Source organism: Musca vetustissima, unplaced genomic scaffold (genome assembly GCF_032173495.1).
Source record: "Musca vetustissima isolate MV318-11 ecotype Yass unplaced genomic scaffold, APGP_CSIRO_Mvet_v1 utg65054, whole genome shotgun sequence".
Taxonomy (NCBI): Eukaryota; Metazoa; Arthropoda; class Insecta; order Diptera; family Muscidae; genus Musca; species Musca vetustissima.
In genome coordinates this window covers 1-22,361 of record NW_026886414.1, presented here as the reverse complement: position 1 = coordinate 22,361, position 22,361 = coordinate 1, and the positions used below count along the sequence as shown (strand labels likewise).

General features: G+C 35.1%; 3 protein-coding genes across 3 annotated transcripts; 1 reads left to right on the top strand and 2 right to left on the bottom strand.

The window, feature by feature from the left end:
• Window positions 1-1,987: 1,987 nt before the first annotated feature.
• Window positions 1,988-2,796, bottom strand: LOC133333878 (protein SYS1 homolog). The gene is made up of 3 exons (XM_061542188.1): window positions 2,613-2,796; window positions 2,409-2,530; window positions 1,988-2,184 (listed from the first exon to the last, which is right to left on the bottom strand). The coding sequence occupies exons 1-3, from the start codon at window positions 2,775-2,777 to the stop codon at window positions 1,989-1,991; spliced, it is 483 nt and encodes a 160-aa protein (XP_061398172.1). The 5' UTR covers window positions 2,778-2,796; the 3' UTR covers window position 1,988.
• Window positions 2,797-6,675: 3,879 nt separating this feature from the next.
• On the top strand, window positions 6,676-10,889 carry LOC133333876 (V-type proton ATPase subunit G). The gene is made up of 3 exons (XM_061542186.1): window positions 6,676-6,809; window positions 7,134-7,234; window positions 10,710-10,889. Exons 1-3 carry the CDS (start codon window positions 6,728-6,730, stop codon window positions 10,881-10,883), a joined length of 357 nt encoding a protein of 118 aa, XP_061398170.1. The 5' UTR covers window positions 6,676-6,727; the 3' UTR covers window positions 10,884-10,889.
• Window positions 10,890-14,012: 3,123 nt separating this feature from the next.
• LOC133333873 (aprataxin-like protein) lies at window positions 14,013-15,174 on the bottom strand. The gene is made up of 3 exons (XM_061542183.1): window positions 15,013-15,174; window positions 14,263-14,488; window positions 14,013-14,194 (listed from the first exon to the last, which is right to left on the bottom strand). Exons 1-3 carry the CDS (start codon window positions 15,172-15,174, stop codon window positions 14,013-14,015), a joined length of 570 nt encoding a protein of 189 aa, XP_061398167.1.
• Window positions 15,175-22,361: the final 7,187 nt, after the last annotated feature.

Genomic DNA, 22,361 nt, shown 5'->3' with positions numbered 1-22,361 from the left:
AAGCGTAGATTTGTTAAATAATATTTTTTCAATGACGCCTATATAAGGCGTAGATTTTTTAAAGAATATTTTTTTAAAGCGTAGATTTTTTAAATGCCAAACAAGGCGTAGATTTTTTAAAGAATATTTTTTTGAAGGCGTAGATTTTTCAAAGAATATTTTTTTGAAGGCGTAATTTTTCAAAGAATATTTTTTTGAAGGCGTAGATTTTTCAAAGAAAACTTTTTGAAGGCGTAGATTTTTTAAATGCCTAACAAGGCGTAGATTTTTTAAAGAATATTTTTTTGAATGCGTAATAAAGGCGTGGATTTTTTAAATAATATTTTTTTGAAGAACTAACAGAGGCGTGGATTTTTTAAAGAATATTTTTTTGAAGGCGTAGATTTTTTAAAGAATATTTTTTTCAAGGCGTAGATTTTTTAAAGAATATTTTTTTCAAGGCGTAGATTGTTTAAAGAATATTTTTTAAGGCTAGTCAAGGCGTAGATTTTTTAAAATTATTTTTTAACGACTATCCAAGGTGTAGATTTTTTTTAAATTAAATTTTAACGACTATCCAAGGCGTAGATTTTTTTAAAGACTATCCAAGGCGTAGATTTTTTAAAGATTATCCAAGGCGTAGATTTTTTTAAAGACTATCCAAGGCGTAGATTTTTTTAAAGATTATCCAAGGCGTATACTTTTTTAAAGACTATCCAAGGCGTAGATTTTTTTAAGACTTTCCAAGGCGTAGGTTTTTTAAAGACTATCCAAGGAGTGGATTTTTTTAAAGACTATCCAAGGCGTAGATTTTTTAAAGACTATCCAAGGCGTAGATTTTTTAAAGGCTATCCAAGGCGTAGATTTTTTAAAGGCTATCCAAGGCGTAGATTTTTTAAAGGCTATCCAGATTTCAGATGCAGATTATTTTATTATTATTTTAAAGACTATCCAAGGCGTAGATTATTTTAAAGACTATCCAAGGCATAGATGCAGATTATTTTAAAGACTATCCAAGGCGTAGATTTTTTAAAGACTATCCAAGGAATAGATGCAGATTATTTTAAAGACTATCCAAGGCGTAGATTTTTTAAAGACTATCCAAGGAATAGATGCAGATTATTTTAAAGACTATCCAAGGCATAGATGCAGATTATTTTAAAGACTATCCAAGGCGTAGATGCAGATTATTTTAAAGACTATCCAAGGCGTAGATGCAGATATTTTTAAAATTGTTCATGTTCCAAGGCTTGGTCGATTTTTTAAAGAATATTTTTCCAGAAACAAAACTAGAGAATTTGTTTTTAAGGACCAACCCTAAATGTGAATTTTTTCAGAATTTTTTTTTCAAGGACCAACCCTAATTGTGTATTTTTTAGAGAATTTTTCTTAAAGAGTCCTAAATTGCATTCCTATTTTCAAGGGTTCATAGGGCCATTCCTATTATTCAAGGGTTCCTATGGGTCTTCCCTAATTTTTAACGATTTTTTTAAAGAGCCCTAAAGACCATCGCCATTTTTTTCAAAAGTTCGAAGAGTCATTCCAATTTTTTCGAGGGTTCTAAGTGTTGTCCCTATTTTTTAAGAATATTATTCAAGAATCCTGGGGATATTTTTTATGGGTCCTATGAGTCATCCCTTTTGTAAAGAATGTTGAAATTGCGATTGCATGATTATTAAGATAGATCATTGCAATGTTGCACATAGGTTGTTGCTACTATCGGATATATCGGTTCATGTTTTTATAACCCCCATACCACGGTAGCCGCATTGGCTGTAATTTGGCATACCGAGTTCTTGAAGGCTGATATACACACATATCATACATATTCTATAGTAGTAGTATCTCCTGAACCTGCTGTATATCCAAATAAAACATTGGTTGTTATTCCTATTTCTCTTAATTACACAAAAATATAATTTCTTATTGTTTTTTTAATTAACTTAATAAAAAGTACATAAATTATAAAATTACTAACAAAAAAATACAAATTTGCATAGTCAATCGTTTTAGACATCGCATTTTTGATTTAAAGCTGAATAACCTACAGGAATCTCTTTGAGTTCAGACTTTAAACATAAAAATTCCCCACCTATGCACATAATAGTGGCCGTGGTGGCATTCAATAGCCACCATGAGATATTCGAGGGGAATGCACTGTTATACCACCAGCATATCAGTAAATGGAATAGATGAAATGTGCAGCTGGAAGAAAAAAATACATTAATAACAATAAAACAAGAGAGGAACAAGTCATTTTTAGGGCCAGTCGCAGATTGTTTTGAAATTTTTACCACATGCAATTCTAAGGAACAATACCTTACGATGTATGGAAAGCATGGATTTTCGTAAGAACACAAATAAATTGTATGGTACACAATCGTGACCAGACCTCAGACATAAGCCCAAATAAAAATCGTACTACTCACCTAAAGTCCAAGCACAATTTGGCTCTTCTAACTATGCACCATAACGCCAATGAGCCCACAAAGGCATTTGTAACAAAAGCGCATATTATCAGGCGGCCACCCAAATCGGAAACATGTATCTCCTGCAAAAGGAAACCCAGAAATATTTATTACATATTCTACATTTCAAATTGCAAGGTATTCCTTTGTGCTTTGCTCTCTTACATGATATTCAAAGATGTTGTCCAGTCGATAGTTTTCTCCAGCCAGCAAATTGGCTATAAACACTAATAGCCCCAGCGAGAAATAAACACAACATTGCACGGAAACAATTTGTGTTATCAGCAGGAAGGGATCCCACTGTGTACTGCGAAATGTTCCACTTTTCATATTCTGGTATTTGTTTTGTTCTATTCGTTTATTTATCTATGACATTTACACACGGATTTGTAAATGCATATAAACAATTTAATTCGTGGGGAAAATCGAGGAAATTCGGGGTTTAAGGTTTTGACTCGCCTCCCGATTAGCGAAACAGCGCCACCACCAATGCTCCAGACCTTGTCTACGTGCCTTCTTTTGACGTCGATTTCTCTGATGAATTTTGCAATGTCATATAGGTGTTCCCAATTGTGCTTGCGTATGAAATCCTCCACGGAGAGAGTTTATAATGACTAAGCAATGAAATTCCTTGTTCGGGGGTTTTCCAGCTGCTGGAAAAGCGTTTAAATTAGTCACTCTGATGAAACTACGTCCTCTGCGTCCAGTCCAGCCAGCAGAGTTTTCTAATTACAACCCTGTAAACCTGAGGTGAAAGCAAACGAGCCAAGGACCAACCGTGGCGAATGAGAATCAAAACAAACGAGAGGAGGACCAACCAACAGCTGATCACAATTTGAACAGTTGATCAGCTGTTTGTAGTTCCGGAAGGAACTAGTTCATTGAAATGAATTCTGGGGGAAAATCGAGGAAATTTGCCAAAAAGACCAAAAAGACAACAGATGACGAAGTTTGTGTTGTTTTTGTTGTAAACAGAAGTCAGCATTCATTCAATGGCATATATGAGCAGGGATGCCAGATTATTTTTATGGAAAATCGTCAAAATTACAATTTTTTTAACAAAAAATATTTGTACAGTTATTTCGACTTAAATTTAGTCATTCATTTTGTAAATAAATTTTTATTATATTTTGTAATATAGATATTTGGTATACCCTTCATTAGGAAGGTATTTTCTTTCAAATTTTTAAAGCTGAATGTTGTCAAAAGCAAATTAATGAAAACAAGTGAAAAAGCGGTAAGTTCGGCCGGGCCGAACTTTGGATACCCTCCACCATAGATATATTGGCAGGTACTAGAAATGCAAATATAGGGAACATACCAAAAAGTGGACCTATACCGACATTTCTAAAAACGGATTATGTAAACCATAATACAAATTTTAAAAATTTTTAAAGGATAATTATACCCTCAGCCTTATGGCTAATGAGGGTGTATACACTTTAAGACGTTGAAAATATGCCTCATCGAAATACTGGTTCTAGACCCCATGTTTCTTTGGACCAAATCCCTTTCAGAAAATTTAGATTTCATCCGAACTTTGCCCATCTTATTATTTCTTCCAAGCTTAGTTCAAATTCAGTTCAAAACATACGCTCAAGAACCCCAAAATACCGAAAATTGGGGGTACCCTTATATGGGGGCTATCCGAAAAAATGGACCTATATTCATAATTTTTTGTGGAGAGATTTGGAACCTATTATGAACCCAATGTACCAAATTTTAGCGTATTCGGTTCAAGCGTGATTACAACAGACGGACGGATGGACGGGCTATATCGTCTTAGAATTTTACCCTGATCAAGAATATATATACTTTATAGGGTCGGAAATGAATATTTCGATGAGTTACAAATTAATATACCCTAAAAATGGAAACATGTGACTGAATGAGACTACCCTTTATAATTATGCCATGCTGATCTATCTATCTTTTTGCCAAATATTCATCTTTTTTTATTTCTTCTTTCGCTTCATGGTCCAAAAAACCGGTTGTGTAATAAGCAAAATGATTTCACCGGAGCTGTCAAAATTTAACTTATCGTGTCAAAATGTAAACAAAAAAAAAAAATTGGCGGTTTGATGGATTTTCTACCATAATGGCAGATAATATTAGCTTGATGTTGCCATGACAAAATATTGTCATATTAGTCAAATTACAAAAAAATAAAAAATGTAATTTTTCAATTTTTGACCAAAAAAGCGTCAAAATGACGATAAATCGTCGAATCTGGCAGCCGTGTATAGGACAGCGTTTGCTTATTACAACCCTGTAAATTGAGGTGAAAGCAAACGAGCCGAGGACAAATCTCGTGTTTACGAATGATGTCAAAGCAAACGAGACGAGGACAACCAACAGCTGATCACATATTTGATCATCTGTTTCAAAGACGGTAAAATCCACAGTAAAATGATTACTCGTTTTGTTATTCACTATGACTTGATAACACATTGTTCCAGGCACTGTAAAATAAGAGATTTTAACTTTCACGTTTACATTTTATTGGATTTAAACGACATATACATTAGAACTTTTTACCGGGTTAACCTACTTTATGAGGATTTATTTAACATATATGTAAAGGAATTGACAATTGAAACCCACTGGGTTAACGAAATCCGGTTAAATGTAAACGTACTATAAAACTACAATAATGCAAATGTTTTTTCAATGCTGTGATCGTTTGGAATGTAAAAAATCACAAAAATTCTATAAACAATTTTTGTTTTCCTTTGATTTTTTGACATAAATATTTTACTTTTGTGTTCGCAGATATATGTATTTCTGCATAATTGGTTTCCTTCCACCAATTTAACTTTATTTTGTATTCATTGAGGAAATAAAGAATAAAACAGTTTACATGAATTTTTTGAAACAAAATTCTAATCAAAGTGCTCAAAAAATCAACATTCGTGATAATGTGCTGTCACTTTTTAACATATGGAAATCGGACTCTTCATGTGAAACATTCGGAAATTTCAATGTGTCAAAACATTATGCAATTACATATGTATTTTTTCCGAATAGGACGCGCTCTATTTTCGTATGTGAAACATAAGGAAATAAGCTGTTTGAATGAAACACATTGTTGGAAGAAAATATTTCAATTGCAAGTCAAAGAAAAGGATGAAAAGGCAACAATTACAATTTTTTATTTCGTTTGTAGGTGTTTAATAAAAAAAATGATGTTGATTTAAGAAAAAATAAACGTGTTTTTTTGTTTATAGGTTATGTCATATGTAAAATACATATGCCGATTTGAACACAAAAATAAACGTTTTGTGTACGCTGCTAATTTTGACACACATAAGGAATTACATATGGATGAAATAAGTGACAGCACATATGTAAAATACATATCGTGTAAAAACACCATAATTATTACTTCCAACAGGACAATGTTCCAAAACACACTGCTATTGGCGTTAAGAATTGGATCGTATACAATACACCACACATGGTGATAACACCTCCATAAAGCCCGATTTAAATCCGATTGAGCACCTATGAGATCATCTAGATAAACGAATCCGATATCATACAATTTCCAGTAAGGCCCAACTCAAAGAAATACGTCGGACTACACTAAAAAACTTGTATACTCAATGCCCGAACGATTGAATGAAGTTTTAAAACTCAAGGTATATCCTACCAATATTAGGTAAGTCAATTTAATTGTAAAAATTACGTAATATTAAATAATTTGTTATTTTTCTCCAGGGGTACCAAGACTTATGCTGTGCAAAAATATGGACTTGGCACTATATCGATTTTGTTTTAATAAATTTTATGGGGTACCATGACTTTTGCTGCTCACTGTTTAATATAATACAAGGAATTTGCGGCATAACAAATAAGTTTTATTATCACAAATCTAATGAAAACGTGGCACATGGACTTTATTTACTTCATTATAAATTAATAATTATCAAAACATTATTTTAATTTGTTATTGTTATTATTATTTTATGTTTATTTTTATTTATTTCTCCACTCCACCGTTACAAACTGAACACAGCTACTGCAAACACATCAAAAATACAACTCTGTTCCTTATGACAATATGACAAAACAAACTAAACACATCTCAATGCCCAATGCATTCCACACCATCCACCATCCAAAGCAATGTCATATGACATTTTTCGTTTTTTCACATTCCACGACGAACATCGTCACTTGTATTTATCTACTTGTCTTGTGAACAGTGCAGTTTTGGAACTTTTTACCCCCCGATTTTTTCTCAATTTGTGTAGTGAATACAAGTGCAAATACAAAAAATGACCAGCCAAACCCAAGGTATCCAACAATTGTTGGCCGCTGAGAAAAAGGCTGCCGAAAAAGTTGCAGAAGCAAGAAAACGTAAGTAGACACAAAACCAAAAAAAGGACAGGAATTATTTTGCACAATTCTGCAAGTGAAATTAATGTACAAAAAACGAATTCCAATAAGAAAACAAGTGTCATTGTGTTGGTGAAGTTATAATAGTTGATGGAGGGGGAAAGAGAGAGAGGGAGAAGAAAAAACGTAATTGTATGGTGTTACTACTGACTGACAGCTATTGTTGGGTCACATGATAACCACCAAAGCTTATGATGGATGAAAAATAATTACAGATATAAAAAGATGGTGTATTTTATTAATAAAAATTAATATATTTATTGTTTTCTTTTCTGTTTTTCACAGGCAAGGCAAGAAGATTGAAGCAAGCCAAGGATGAAGCTACCGAAGAAATTGAGAAATATCGCCAAGAAAGGGAACGTCAATTCAAGGAATTTGAAGCCAAGGTAATAACCCAATGAACCAAAGAAAAAACAAAAACAACAGTATGGAAGGGGGTCAATGTGTATATGGAGTGTAGGGTAGTGAAGAAGGGGGTGGAGAAGGCTCTTTTTTTGGATGTTACCAAATAATATCATGGTGGTGTAGAGATTTTCAATTTTATAACTGCTCAACAAATTTGAGAATGTATGACTCTATTATTTGAAAATAGGTTAACAAATTATAATTTATAAGAATTATGGAAAGAAGTAGAAAATGCTATGCGAACTAAAATTCAAAGAGGAGAAAGCAATTAATAGATTTGCATATAGAATGTAGGATGGAACATTTGGAAGCAGACTGGTTTGGTATGTGTTTTCTTCCTTATCAGTTACACAGTGAATATTGAGATTTATTTATTTTTTATCTATTTATTATAGAAAACAAGGTCATCTTCTTAAAACTGCTAAAAGTTGGGTACACAAAATGTGTTCCCCATGTCGTATAAGGAACACAAATTTCCGAATAGTTTCAAATCGTGTAAAAACACAACAAAACTATAGCTCTGAATCTGCACTCATAATATTTTTAAAGTCGGGATCTGGATATTCCTATTCGATCTTGAATACAATATTCCATTTTTCGATTTGAAAACGCTGCCCTAGTTAGATGCGAATACGATTGACATGGTAGGTGGATAATGGGAATGAATGGAGTGGGAAGATATTAAATAGTCTCCAGACTTTGACATCGGCTTCCTACATCTTCTACTTCCTATAGTCTCAGTACCTTTTGTAAATCAAGCAGATTAAATATTTCGAGAAAAAATTGTGTGCCCATAGGAACAGACAGCTTGAGTCAAAAGACAGTCTTTACGTGCAGTATTTAAAAAAAGTTCATCCCTTGCAAATCCTATTCAGCAAAGCATTTTTTGAATATAAAAGCTAATTCCATAGTTTCAAAATTTTATGCACAATAAAATTTATTCAGCTGATTTTTACACCAGTGGCAACTTATCTTGGGAAATAATAATTAACCCACGTTATTCAATATTAAATTTCAATTCAGCAAACTTTTTCAGAATTGAATATTCATTTCAGCAAAGACTTTTGTCAGCAAACTAAATTTTGTCTCATATTTTCAAAGATAAACCTCATTCAGCTAATATTTTCAAACGAATAAAACACTTCCAAAATATTTGTTTAAAGAAAAAATGCTTTACTATAGTGAATTCCAATTCAACTACAATTTTTTTGGTTTAATTTGCTTTCTATAAAAAAATTAACAAGAAAGGCAATTCAGCAAAGCTATTCTCAACTCAATTTGAGCTATGTTTTCAAAAAGCTATTATTTTTTTCTAGTTCAGGAATGTTTTTCAATTTATTTATTTTTTTATAGGTGGGAACCTAGCCACAAGGCCGTGATCTTTAGAAAAATCTAATTCAGCGAAGTTTATTTATACGATAGTATTAAACCAGCGAACATTTTCTGCGGTAATGGGAAATTCAGCCAACATTTGTTTGGTATATATAAAATCAACAACACATCTATATTGTTTCCTTAATAAAAGTCAATTCAGCAACGATTTTCTATAACCATATTTAATAAAACTCGATTCAGCAGTGGTTTTCGTTAGAAAAAGTAAACTCAGAAATTTTTTTACATGAAAAAAATTATCCAACGACAATCTTCTGTGAAAATTGTAAATTCAGCTAAATTCAAATCAGTAAACATTTTTCGATTATTTTATTAAAAATAAAAAATAAATTCAGTTTCATAATATTCTTTAATTAAAATGAATTCGGTAAATTTTGCTGTAAAGAAAGTGAATTCAGCAACGTTTTTTTGTTTAGAAAAAAATAATTCAGCTGACATTTGTTGAAATGCGTTTAGCAATGTTTTATTTTATAAAAGTTAATTCAGCGAAGTTTTTTATACTAAAAAAAATTTTTTTGTGATCATATTCAGCATACTGTTTTATATATTCGTTGGAAAAATATTCGAATTCAGCTAAAGTTTTCTTTACAAAATATTAGCTATAGCATTAAATTAATTCAGCAACGGGTTTCTATAAAAAATATAGCCACAAATTTATATATTGGTTGAAAAACGAGAATTAAGCAAAAGTTTTCTTTAGAAAATATTAGCTCTAGCGGTTAAAAATCATATTCAGCAATGTTTTTTGTTTAGATAAAGTTAATTCAGCAACGGGTTTCTATGAAAAAAGCCACAAATTTATATATTCGTTGGAAAAATATTCGAATTCACCAAAAGTTTTCTTTAGAAAATATTAGCTGTAGTGATTAAAAATCATATTCAGCAATGTTTTTTTTTGTTTAGATAAAGTTATTTCAGAAACGGTTTTCTAAAAAAAAAAAACCAAACATAGTTTTCTTTAGAAATATATTTTTCTTTTTTGTTTAGATAAAGTTAATTCAGCAGATAAATTAACTAGATAAAGTTAATTTCTATAAAAAGATAAAGTTAATTTCTATAAAAAAATAAATATTGCCACGATCTTCTCTCAGTAATTAGCAATTTTGACAAAATTCATATCAACAGGACTTACGCGAATTCAGCAAGTTTTCTATAAAAATATTAATTTAATGTAGCAGTTTTTATAGAAAAATTAGTTAGCGACGATTTTTTTTTGCTCTGAATGCGTAACTCAACTACTTCTTTCTATAAAAAATTAAATATTCAGCAAACTTTTTTGCTTAGATAATGTAATTCAGCAACGGGTTTCTATTGAAAATTTAATTTTTTGTGCTTAATACGAAAGTTATTAATCAATCATATTCAGAATAGTTTTTTGTTTAGATATACTTAATTTCGCAACGGTTTTCTATTGAAAATTAATTTGTTTGTGCTGAATGCAAAAGTCAGCTACTTTTTTTCTATGCAAAAATCACATTCAGCATAGTTTTTTTTATAGATAAAGTAATTCAGCATCGGGTTTCTATTGAAAGTTTAAAAGTTTTTGTGCTAATACGAAAGTCAGCTTCTGTTTTCTATACAAAAATCACATCCAGAAAAGTTTTTTGCTTAGATAAAGTAATTCAGCAAAGGGTTTCTACAGAGCATTGTAATTTTTTGTGCTGAATGCAAGTCAGCTACTTTTTTCTATATAAAATCATATTCAGCAAAGTTTTTTGTTTAGATATAGTAATTCAGCAACGTGCTGAATGCGAAAGTCAGTTACTTCAGAAAAGTTGTTTGCTTAGATAAAGTAATTCAGCAATGGTTTTCTATTGGAAATTTAATTTTTTTGTGCTGAATGCGAATGTTAGCTACTTTTTTCTATACAAAAATCACATTCAGCACCATTTTTTTAGATAAAGTAATTCAGCAATGGTTTTCTATTGAAATGTTGAATTCAGCTATATATTTTTTTAATAAAAATCAATTTTGGACATGTCTACTTGGGGAAACGTTTTTTTTTATTTTTTTAATACTTTTGGAAATAAATCTTAACTCTTTCCATTTTTTGTTCTTTTGCAGCACATGGGTTCCCGCGAAGGTGTAGCTGCCAAAATCGATGCCGATACCCGCGTCAAATTGGCCGATATGGAACGTGCCATCGGTTCCCGCAAGGAACCCGTCATTCAAGAAATCTTGCAATATGTTTACAACATCAAGCCTGAAATCCACAAGAACTACCACCACAAGAAGTAAATTCGCCATCGGCTTGAGAAGGAGGAGGTGCACGTGCAAAATACCGAATCACCCCCAACAATAGAAACAATGCTAATCACACAACCCAATACTGCTACTCTTAGCTTATATATTTGTATTATTCTTAATGTGTTCTGATAATAATCAAATATTAAGCCAAAGCGCCAGCAAAAAATTATTAGTGTTGAAAGAAAAAACTTCTTGTGTATATTTTTGTTTTCATTTTACAATTTATAATTTGTTTTTCCTTTTCCCCGGTTATTCATCTAACATTTTGAGGATAAAGTGACCAAAAAACAAAGAATTCCATCTTAAAAAAAAAGAAAAGCCTTGGCTTTAAGTTTAAGAAAAGACCCCCCCACTATTATACTTTTTTTTAAAAAAAAGTGTGTATTTCTTTTAGTTTCAATTAATATTTAGAAGAAGAAAAAAGTATGTATTATTGTTGTTGTTGTCTTTAAATAAAATAAAAAACATTATTAATAAAAAAACAAAACAAATAACCACACAAATAACAGAAAAGAGAAATATATAGATAACATGAGGAAGTAACACACAAATATTACTATTAATAATAATAATTGAATAGACTAATATTTCCCCAAAACAAGTGAAATTCATTTTTTTCATGTTCGGTTCTGTTCTCTTTTTATTTGTTTTTCTGTGTTAAACAATCAGTATCAAAACAAAAAAGAACGCAGATTTTTTGTTTCTTTCGTTTCCATGTATTATAGATGTCTTATATAATAATAAAAAAGTTCTCTTTAAATTAAAAGTAAAATTGTTATTGGATTTGGGTTCTCAAAAATTTTGGCAAAATTGTTAGGAAAATTTAAAAAGGGTTCATTATTCTACATAAGCCCAAAAAGGCAGGTGATTTTTGTTTTGGGTAATTAACAAAAAAAAATGCATGTGATATGACGATTATCACGTGAAGGTGTTAATTTTTTGTTTTCAGATTACTCAAGGCCCTCATGTACACTCACACACATACACAATGACATAAAAAGAAACAACAACAAATGATAACAAAAGTTTGAGTAATTTGAGATACACGGAAGTTTTAAAAAAAAATACAAGAAAAAAGTGTCAGTCGATGTTGCCGACGGATATATACCCCCGACCTATGGTTTGTGGAGGTCTTCGGAATTAAACAGGGATGGTCCGTGTGACGAATTTTTAGGTTTTCGACCGTCAAAAAGGTGTAAACGTCGATAACGTCATATACCTGTATAAAATGTAATAAATGTAGTAAACGTCGTTTATTTCAATATTATCAGCAAATAAGGTTATTTTCAAGAATATATATTTTTTTTACATATATCTGACTATTCCTTGCTAGAACTGATAAAAATTTCTAAATTTTTTTGAGAAGAAAATTTTCAATTTTTTATGGATTTGAGTAAAGCATGCGTAATTTCCAAATTGATTAAAGGAAATAGCTATTTTGTCAAAAACCTAATGGATTTGGGTAGGTTTCCGACGTTTCTGACGTATGTATTATACGTCGGAAATGTATGTCATTTACGTCACTGTTTCTGACAGGCCATCTCTGGAATTAAACACAGATTTTATATAAGATATATATTTGTATCAAAGACGTGATCAAATCGGCTCTTCAATTCGCTTCATATGAAATTTATATGTTTATAAAATATTGACCCTTTGTGAGGGTACCGGTATCGTAAGGAGGGGACTACTGGGTCTCATCATCGGATTTGATCGAGGCTTGGCAAAGATAATAGGTTATGCAAAGTTTAGCTTCAATCAGACTTTCCATTCGCCTGATATTGCATTTATTGACAATTTTTACCAGCAGGAGTGGACCTATGGTTCCGATCTTTGGACTTCGTCTATACTTGGTTAAGGTAGTAGGTGGTACAAAGTTTCGTTCAAATCGGACACTCCGTTAAAAAATGAACTTTTACACAATACTGACCATTTGTGGGGGAGGTTCGAGAAGGAGTGGACCAATGGGTCCCATCTTCGGGCTTTATTTAGGTTTGGTAAAGGTTATAAATTGTGCAATGTTTGGTTCAAATCGGACATTTTATTCGCCTGAAATTGGGTTTATAAATATTGAAAATGTTGACCTTTTTGTGGGGGATGTAACAGATGGAGTGTTGACCTTTTTGTGGGGGATGTAACAGATGGAGTGGACCAGTGGGTCCGATCTTCCTACTTGATCTAGGATTGGTAAAGATAATACGGTATGCAAAGTTTGTGTCAAATCAGACAATCCATTCGTCTGATATTGGATTTATAAATATTGAAATTTTTGAAACTTGGTGGGGGAGGTACCAGAATGAGGGGATCAATGGGTTCCATCTTCGGACATGATCTAGGATAGGTTAATATAAAACGGTGTGCAAAGTTTGGGTCAAATCGGACATTCCATTCGCCTGATATTGGACGTATAAATGTTTGAAAATGTTGACGCTTTGTGGGGTAGGTACCAGAGGGAGTGGACTAATGGGTCCAATCTTCGGGCTTGATCTAGGATTGGTAAAGATATAACGGTGTGCAAACTTTGGGTCAAATCGGACATTCCATTCGCCCGATATTTGACGTATAAATGTTTGAAACTTTGGACTCTTTGTGGGGAGGTACCCGAAGGAGTGGATCGATATTCGCCATCTTCGAAAGAAAGAAACATGGGTTCTAAAAACCAATATTTCGATGAGGCAAAATTTTTACCGAATCAAATTGTATATATCCTCATTAGCCATAAGGATGAAGACACATAACTAGCCCTGCAAGTGTATGTTTTTTTTTTAAGAACCATGATGAGCTCTGTAATATTGGATTTTCAAACAACTTTCAAACAGAGTTGGACTTTTTTAAAGAAATAGACAATTCGCACTGAAGGCTTAGATTTTTAAAGAATATTTTAAAAGATTACATTCTGCCCTTAATGCGTGGATTTTTCAAGTTTTTTTAAAAGGCTCTTAGGTTTTTAAAGGATTTTCAAAAGACCACAACTAGGTATTTTCAATGGTCATCACCGGCCTATTATTTTACGAATTTTCAAAGGCCATTCCCAGTTTTGTAGGTGTGTATTTTAAGCATTATATAGTCTCTGGAACTTCCTTAGACAAAAATTGCGAATTTCTCTTCCATTCTTGCTTTTTATTCTTCCTTCATTTTCTTACGCTTTTCATAATGCTCTAATAAATGTTGTTTTAACGTGGGTATATTTTTCGCTACATATGAACATTGATTGCACTTTAATTCCATATTGCCAAGTTCTTTCAAGGTGCTACTATCCAAACGTTTTACCTTATCATTTTCCTTTAGTTGGGTAATTAAATCTGAAAAACAAAGTATTTTTTCATTTAAATTTTCGTTGTGTGTGGAAAATCTGCTTATTTTTAATTACCTTCATAATTCAAAAATAATGCCGTATTAAAACTATTCCAATGTTTTTTGGTCTTCAGGCAATCCGATATAAAATCCTTGGATATTACATGTAAATGTAAACGTTGCATACTCGGCTGATTGTGGAAACCTATCAGGAAGTTATCTTTCTTTTCGCCTTTAACTTCAATTACATTTAAGGCCAATAAATGCATTTCTTGTAGAAGAGGAAGATTTTGTTGGGTGAGCTGGAAAAGTGAATTGATGAGTAAGATATTAAACTTGAATTTAAAAATCCAATAGAATTTTTAAACTTTTATGAACCAAAAAAGGAGGGAGAGGTGCGAAAATTTTGCAATCGTCATTATTTATAAATTAGTCTTTGTAATTGGTAGGATCGGATAGAGGAAAATTGATCTAAAATGTATACCACTGGTAGGTATTGGTATCCTTGGGAAATTTCATGCATTTCTATGATCCTGTCCCGGAAAATGGAATACAAAATTTTATTAATATCATATCGCTCATTTTCTGCACAATCGTGTTTTTAGTTATGTCTGTCTTGCAGCAAATGAGCGATATGATGCTCATTTGCTATTGCCGTTTATAAATTCCTATCAACCACAAAGACTAGATTACAATAAAAGCCCTTGAAGTAAAAGCACCGAAATTGATCCAGTAATTTTCCCAGAAGACCATTACGTTATTTCTGATCACACCAATCTTTTAGATTCCAAATCTTCACATCTTCCCCTTTTGAACTTGAACTAACATTAAATATTGAGGGTATGTCTTCGAACGGCAATACTAGATAATGATGTTTTGCTTTGGCATATTTATCTTGTATGACAGCAGCCAAACTATTTGATATAATATGGGTAGTGGGATCCTTGAGAGTTTTTACCAGGCCATTAGCCCAGGAATATGTTGTCATTTCTTAAAATGAAATAAAAATGAAACAAAAAATTAAATTGATATAAGGTTCGTTCGTTTACTCAATAATTTGTACGAATTTGTACAAATTATTACAAAATGTTGTTCGTTTACCCAAAAGTCCAGTAAAAGAGAGTGAATTGAGAGAGCAGATTTGACAGTTGTGTTACTGAGTATTTGCAAATTCTTACAAGGAAAATTTACTCAGTAAGAATTTTCTTGTACCATCAGCTGATATTTAATCAGATGTTTTGTTATGTTTTGTAAACAAACAAAAAATTGTTCTCAAGAAAATTGATTGTTTTGTGAATTTTATTTTGATTTTGTATCATTAAATACCAAAATGGATGAAGAAAACGCAAGTATTTAAAAATAAGAGTAATTGGCGAACGATTTTTTAGTTTCCAAATCGAAACAAAAAAGTGTGCATCCCTAACATGTCTGGAACACCATCGGTTATGTCCACCCCCATATCAATTGCAGATACAGGAATAACAGGTCACAACCCTTTTAAATGTTTATGGGGAACAAACAACATCAATTTTCCGCTTGTTATCCATTTTTCTAATAAAAATGCTGTCTTATAGTTTGCGCCAATTTGTTTGTTGTTTTAATCAGCTGTGTCGAAACAATCTTTTTACTGGATGTTGTTCGTTTACTTTTTGCAGTTTTCTCTCTTGAAAAGGAAAAATTCGTATTTACTCTCTGCAAATTCTTACTGAGTAAATATTACTGGGAAAGTAAACGAACGAACCTATAGGCAACGACTGTATGAACAACCAACACCGGACATAAACAAGTAACAGCTGTGTAACATTGTGTCCTTAATTCATAGTGAATGTCATTATACATTAAGCAGTGTTGTCAAACTGTTGTGATGTATGAAACCAAAATGAACATTTAATTTTTTAATAATAAATTATGATTTTGTATCAAAGGAAGAATAAGTCAGTCATTTGAGGTCCTTAATATTAATTCAAAAAATATATATACCAGAGTGAACAGAATGTGTTATCACACTGCAATGAATGTTCAACATAGATTAAACACTGAAGTACGCGAGCCACACATGAAATTGTATTATTAGGATAATGTTTACTATTTTATATATAAGTGTTAGCCATTTCGTGGTTTCAAAAGTATATGCAAATAAAACACATATAGATTATTAGAATAGAATATTTTTGTCATGACATATTTATAGCAAATAATCGGCAAAAGTGAAGTTTAGGGGCTCCACTCGGAATCTGTATGAAAGTAGTACGGTAAATAGTCTTCGTTGAGCTGATTACAGTGGTGGAAATGCATAGTTCCCAAGCCTTGAAAGTTCGGAAAAACCCTTGGTTTAAACTAGCCGTCCGAAAATTCAGCCTTCACGAAGAAACATCCGACAACGGCTTAATGGTTATTGACTTCGCGGCAGCAAAGCAGCACCAGGTTCAAGCATCTCGATATACACAAGGCCACCTGGATTTCTCCTGATCAAGCAACAAAAAATCAAATTGATCATGTTGTGATAGACGGAAGGCATTCATCCAGTGTACTAGATGTACGATCGATTCGAGGAGCGAATACCGATTCGGACCACTACCTTGTAGCAGCCAAGGTTCGGTTCGGTGACGGTATATAGTGTATACCACCTAGTCAACATGACGTCAGAATAGACGTTATCAGCTGAAGAACAATAAAGCAGCAGGTGCCGATGGGTTACCAGCCGGACTATTCAAGACTGGCGGTCAGATGCTGGTCAGGAGCATGCACCAGTTGTTTAGAACAATTTGGCTAGAGGAATGCAAGCCAATGATTGGAGCCTCAGCATCCTGTGTCCCGTGCACAAAAAAGGAGACAAGACGATTAAGAGGAATTAGCCTTCCTCCCACAGCTCATTGGATAGCAAGTTATATCCAATGAGCTGTGGTTCACACAGATTGAAGCCAATGGTCAATAACTTCAGGCCTAAAAAATCCACCATTTCACTCTGCGCCAACTCCTGGAAAAGACCCACGAAAACACATCGACACATACCACCTATTCGTCGACTATAAAGCCGCATTCGACAGCCCTATCCGTACAGAGGTGTTTAAAGCCATGTCTACGTTCGGTATTCCTGCAAAATTAATACGGCTTTGCAGGATAACTTTAAGTGGCATAAGGTCAGCAGTTAAAGTCGGAAAGGACCTATTGGAGACCTTCAATACCGAACGAGGATTCAGACAAGGTGACAGTTCATCGTGTGATCTTTTTAACATCCTGTTGGAAAAGGTCATACGGGACGCAGGTGAACAGAAATGACACTCTGTACACCAAACAACACATGTTACTCGCCTACGCCGATGACATCGATATAATGGGTCGAACATTGCGAGCGGGAAGAGCCACCTTTGAAAAAATTGAGAAGGAGTCTGCCAAAGTAAACGGCGATTAGACCAATCTGATGGTATCAATGCGCAAGACGTCCAGTAGACTCGGACTAACCGTGGAACTTGAGAACTACAGCTTCAAGGTAGTTAAATATTTTAAATACCTTGGTGCCGCCATAAATAAAACGAATGACATCAGTTTTGAAATTCGGAGAAGGATTGTGATGGCTAACAGATGCTAGTATGGCACTTTACAAGACGCTGATACTATCCGTGCTGAAATATGGATCTGAAGCATGGGTACTTGCACAAGCAGATGAGGCAGCTCTTTGGGTGTTTGAAAGAAAAATTCTCCGAAAGATCTGCGTCGACGGTGTATATTGGCGTCGAATGAACCACGATCTTTACAATTTATACGCGGACATCGACATAGTCATTCGTATTGAGTTGCAGCGACTACGGTGGCTAGGCCATGTTGTGCGAACGAATGCGAATGCCCCAGCTCAAAAGGCATATAAAAGCGACCCTACTGATGGTTCCGGTAGTAGGGGAAGGTCAGAAATTAGATGGAAAGACCTAGTAGAAAACAACGTCTTGGAACGTGGTTTTTCAAATTGGAGGAGATGCGCACAAGCCAGACGCGCTACGAAATCTTTTTTTGAGCTCGGCTTAAGGGACAACCGTTTTGTAACAAGCCTGCTTACTACATAGCAGGCTTGTTACAAAACACTTGTCCCATAAGCCGAGCTCAAAAAAGATTTCGTAGCGCGTCTGCACTATTTTTCCATCGTCTGCAGATTTGGGAATATATCAAAAATAAATGTCAAACATTTCACAAATGGTGTTTTATTTTTTTTCTGGTTCCCTATATATCGTAAAGTTCAAATTGTATTATCGTATTTTTTATTTCAATATAATGTGTACAAAATTTTCCTGCTGGGTCGTTTTACATAAATCAAAAATGTCATATCGAACTTGGTTAGAGTATTACAATACAATTACTTATTATTATACTGTTACGAATATAACTTTAGATTTAAGTTAATTTAGATGAATTCCGTTAATTTAAGAATTTGAATTGTAACGTAAATTTCTACTACGCAGTTTATTTGAATAACTTCACAACAACAACCACTGTATAGATTTTTCTACATCCTTCCATTTCCTCTTTCATTTTCTATTTTGTTATTGTCGGACAATTCTTGTTAAATGACATTCCTCTTTCTTTGTTATTCCCTCGCCTGTATATGTGTTGTTGTTATTCCTCTTTCTTTGTTATTCCCTCGCCTGTATATGTGTTGTTGTTATTGTAAGTTTGTTTACTCAAGTTTGTTGTTGTTATTGTTCACTCAGTAAGTTTGTTGTTGTTATTGTTACTCAATGTGTTTGTTGCATTGGTAGATTGTTCGTGATCTAGGTGTTACCAGATCGTCTAGAAACTTCTGTAGCGACAGGCAGGGCTCATATAAATAGAGGGAATGGAAAGGCAGTGAGTCAGTTGTGAATCTGATCGCGAATTGAAACCGTCGTGTAAAGTAAAGTGCAAAGTAAAATTGTGTGAATAAAATCATTGTAATAATCGTACTCCGAAAGAACCTGCGTTTTATTTGGTACGAATTGTATCGGGAAATAAAACAACGTCTACACGGGATTTAGTAAAACCCAAGAACGTAACAATTGGTGTAGGAAGTGAGATTACGATAATACTACGATGAAGTTTAAGGATCTACGAGTGGAAGACTTGAAGAAGGAGCTGAATAAATTGGAATTGTCCTCTACTGGCAACAAGGCTGAACTACAAAAACGTCTGTTGGATGAGTTCGAGCGCCGTGGTATGAACATCGATACATATGAGTTTGACAGTAAGGATGAAGTGGATTTATCGGAAATGAGCGAATCCAACGGTGGGGAAGTCTCGTCAGTAGCTGCCAGGGGTGACGATTTCAGAGAAATGCTGGCCAAAATGTTTGAGGAAAATTTCAGAAGGAGCGAAGAGAATTCCAGAAAGTTAGAAGAAAACACGAGACGAATGTTCGAAGAAAATTCGAGAATAACGAACGAGAAACTCGAGTACATTACAGAAGTTATTGGAAGGAGAGTGGAAACCGTGGAGGTCCAAATTAAAGATTTGGATAAGAAAGTGCAGTCGGTTGACGAGAAATTTCTGGCCCACGACCACAGGTTTACGAATCTGGAGAAGAAAATTTCGGAACTGGAAATTAAAGGTGGTCCGGTGCGAGCTCCTGATAACACACTAAAAATCAAACCTCCTGTATTCGACGGCTCTACGTCATTCAATGTTTTCAAGTTACAGTTCGAGACAGTGGCTTCTAGAAATTCGTGGAACGACAGCGACAAAGCGGTTGCACTACTTCTGGCATTGAAGGGCAGTGCTGCGGATGTTATACAGAGTATTCCTGTCGCTTCTAGAAGCAACTATGAAGATGTTATTGCTGCACTGGAACGTATGTACGGTGGCGAACATAAACAAAACATCTACCTTATGGAACTAAGGGGAAAAGTACAGAGGGCAAACGAGACGCTACAAGACTTTGCAGCTGAGGTGGAACGTTTGGTGCTAATGGCGTATCCAGGAGAGAATCACCCATTGCTGGACCGTATGAAAATCGAAACCTTTGTGAATGGCATACGTGACCCTGAGATTAAATGTGCAACATATGCGTCACCAAAAGCGTCGTTTGCCGAAACTGTGTCGTTTGCCCTTGCCCAAGAGACGGCAAGAATAATTGTTAAGCCCCAGACCCACAAGATTCGCCAACTGGAGACCGAAGGTTGCGAACCCAAATCTCTCGTTAACTCGATCAAGGACGCCATGAAGCAGGTAATAGAAGAAACAAAGTTAGTAGGGAAGACTAAGCCCAGGGTTAGATGCTACAACTGCGATAAAGCAGGTCATATTGCGCGCGAATGCAGAGCTAAGCGCAAACGATCCAGGTCATCGTCACCACCTCCAACGAAAGATGGTAGACGAATGGCTCAACAGTCCACCAATGAGTCACCGTTAAACTAAATCGAGCCAGTCCAGCGGGGCATGAACTGGCTCCCATCGACGATGGCCCCACAATCTCCATAGCAATAGTACAACAGAAAAGTCACAACCTAACAACAACTGGGTACATCAATGGTGACAAGCGAGTTCTGACGTTAGATACTGGCGCATCAAAGTCCATCATAAGATCAGATCTGGTAAAGGGAAACATAACGCAACTTAATGGAGTCAGACTGCGCACAGCAACGGGGGAGCCCGCGGCCGTACACGGCAAGATTACCCTGAGACTAACTATTGCCAATAAATCGGTAAATTACGATTTTATAGTTGCCGATATCGTAGACGAAGTGATAATAGGCGCAGATTTTATGATTGCCTTCGGTATCAATCTGGATATGAAAGAGCGTGTGATGACCTGGTCTAACGTCGAAATTCCGTTAAACGTGGGCTACGATGAAAGTACACCCATTAGACGTCTGACTACGGACCATCCAGAGATAATACCGCCCTGTGCCGAAGCAATAATATGGGTACCAATGAATGGAGATTGTGGAGCCGAGAAGTTGTGGGTGGTGGAACCAGCAGAAAACAGATACAGTAACATCCTAATAGCGAATGCCCTGGTGAAAAGCAACGAGGACGGATTGATTCCTGTTAGAGTTTTGAACCTGTCAAACAAGCAAGAGCAAATTTGCCAATTTTCCGAAGTTGGACAATGCACACCAGCTGAAGCTGTAGTTAATTTGGAAACTAGCACCGAAAAGCCAGCAGCCATGGAGAAGAAGCACCTCGACGGCTACATAAAAGAGTGGACACACCAATTATCACCTTCCGAGAGGAACAAGGCTAAGCAGCTATTATGGAAGTATGCCTCTACCTTTGCGTTGACAAAAGAGCACCAAGGAAGAACATCAGTGGTGAAGCATGAAATCAATACAGCAGACGCGCGACCCATTAAACAGCCTCCAAGAAGTGTTCCCCTGGCCAAAAGAGACGAGGTCCAGAAGCTGATAAGTGAAATGGAAAAGAGTGGTGTAATAGAACCATCGTCAAGTCCATGGTGCTCCCCAGTGGTCTTGGTCAAGAAGAAAGACGGAAGCACCCGGTTTTGTGTGGACTACCGAAAGTTAAATGATGTCACCAAGAAAGACAGCTATCCGCTCCCAAGAATCGACGACACATTGGACACATTAGCCGGGACGTCATGGTTCTCCACCCTCGACCTGCAGAGTGGGTACTGGCAAGTAGAGATCGCCGAGAAAGATAAGGAGAAAACAGCGTTTGGCGTTAATGGGGGTCTCTGGCAGTTCAATGTCATTCAAGAATTTAAAGGATGTTCTTCAGCAGCTGTCGTCTTCAGGCCTCAAGCTGAACCCAAAGAAGTGCAGTCTCTTCCAACGAGAGGTGAAGTTCCTGGGGCATCACGTGACGCCGGAGGGCATATCGACGGATAAGGAGAAAATTCAAGCCGTCAGAGATTGGCCGCAGCCCCGAAATCTCCATGAGCTGCGAAGCTTTCTGGGTCTCTGCACCTACTACCGTCGATTTGTCCCAAATTTTGCCAACATCGCCGCCTGTCTACACCGCTTAACGCAAAAAGGCCAGAGGTTCCAGTGGGGCAACGACCAAGAAGAGGCGTTCAGTAAACTCAAAGACATGCTATGTAGAGCCCCCATTTTGGCATACCCTATACCTGGCGGAAAGTTTGCTCTGGACACAGACGCAAGTGCGTGCGGCATCGGTGGCGTCCTTTCCCAGGAAATCGACGGACAGGAAAAAGTCATCGGGTACTACAGCCGGACATTGTCGAAGCCTGAG

What these genes read in the sequence shown, in the direction of transcription:
- LOC133333878 (XM_061542188.1), bottom strand. Translation starts at nt 2,777, where the DNA reads ATGAAAAGTGGAACATTTCGCAGTACACAGTGGGATCCCTTCCTGCTG. An exon ending in ACAACATCTTTGAATATCAT is followed by an intron (nt 2,531 to 2,612) that starts GTAAGAGAGCAA and finishes TTCCTTTTGCAG; the next exon opens with GAGATACATGTTTCCGATTT. An exon ending in AAATTGTGCTTGGACTTTAG is followed by an intron (nt 2,185 to 2,408) that starts GTGAGTAGTACG and finishes TTTTTCTTCCAG; the next exon opens with CTGCACATTTCATCTATTCC.
- LOC133333876 (XM_061542186.1), top strand. Translation starts at nt 6,728, where the DNA reads ATGACCAGCCAAACCCAAGGTATCCAACAATTGTTGGCCGCTGAGAAA. An exon ending in AGTTGCAGAAGCAAGAAAAC is followed by an intron (nt 6,810 to 7,133) that starts GTAAGTAGACAC and finishes TGTTTTTCACAG; the next exon opens with GCAAGGCAAGAAGATTGAAG. An exon ending in TCAAGGAATTTGAAGCCAAG is followed by an intron (nt 7,235 to 10,709) that starts GTAATAACCCAA and finishes GTTCTTTTGCAG; the next exon opens with CACATGGGTTCCCGCGAAGG.
- LOC133333873 (XM_061542183.1), bottom strand. Translation starts at nt 15,174, where the DNA reads ATGACAACATATTCCTGGGCTAATGGCCTGGTAAAAACTCTCAAGGAT. An exon ending in ACATACCCTCAATATTTAAT is followed by an intron (nt 14,489 to 15,012) that starts GTTAGTTCAAGT and finishes TCACTTTTCCAG; the next exon opens with CTCACCCAACAAAATCTTCC. An exon ending in ATTATTTTTGAATTATGAAG is followed by an intron (nt 14,195 to 14,262) that starts GTAATTAAAAAT and finishes TTTGTTTTTCAG; the next exon opens with ATTTAATTACCCAACTAAAG.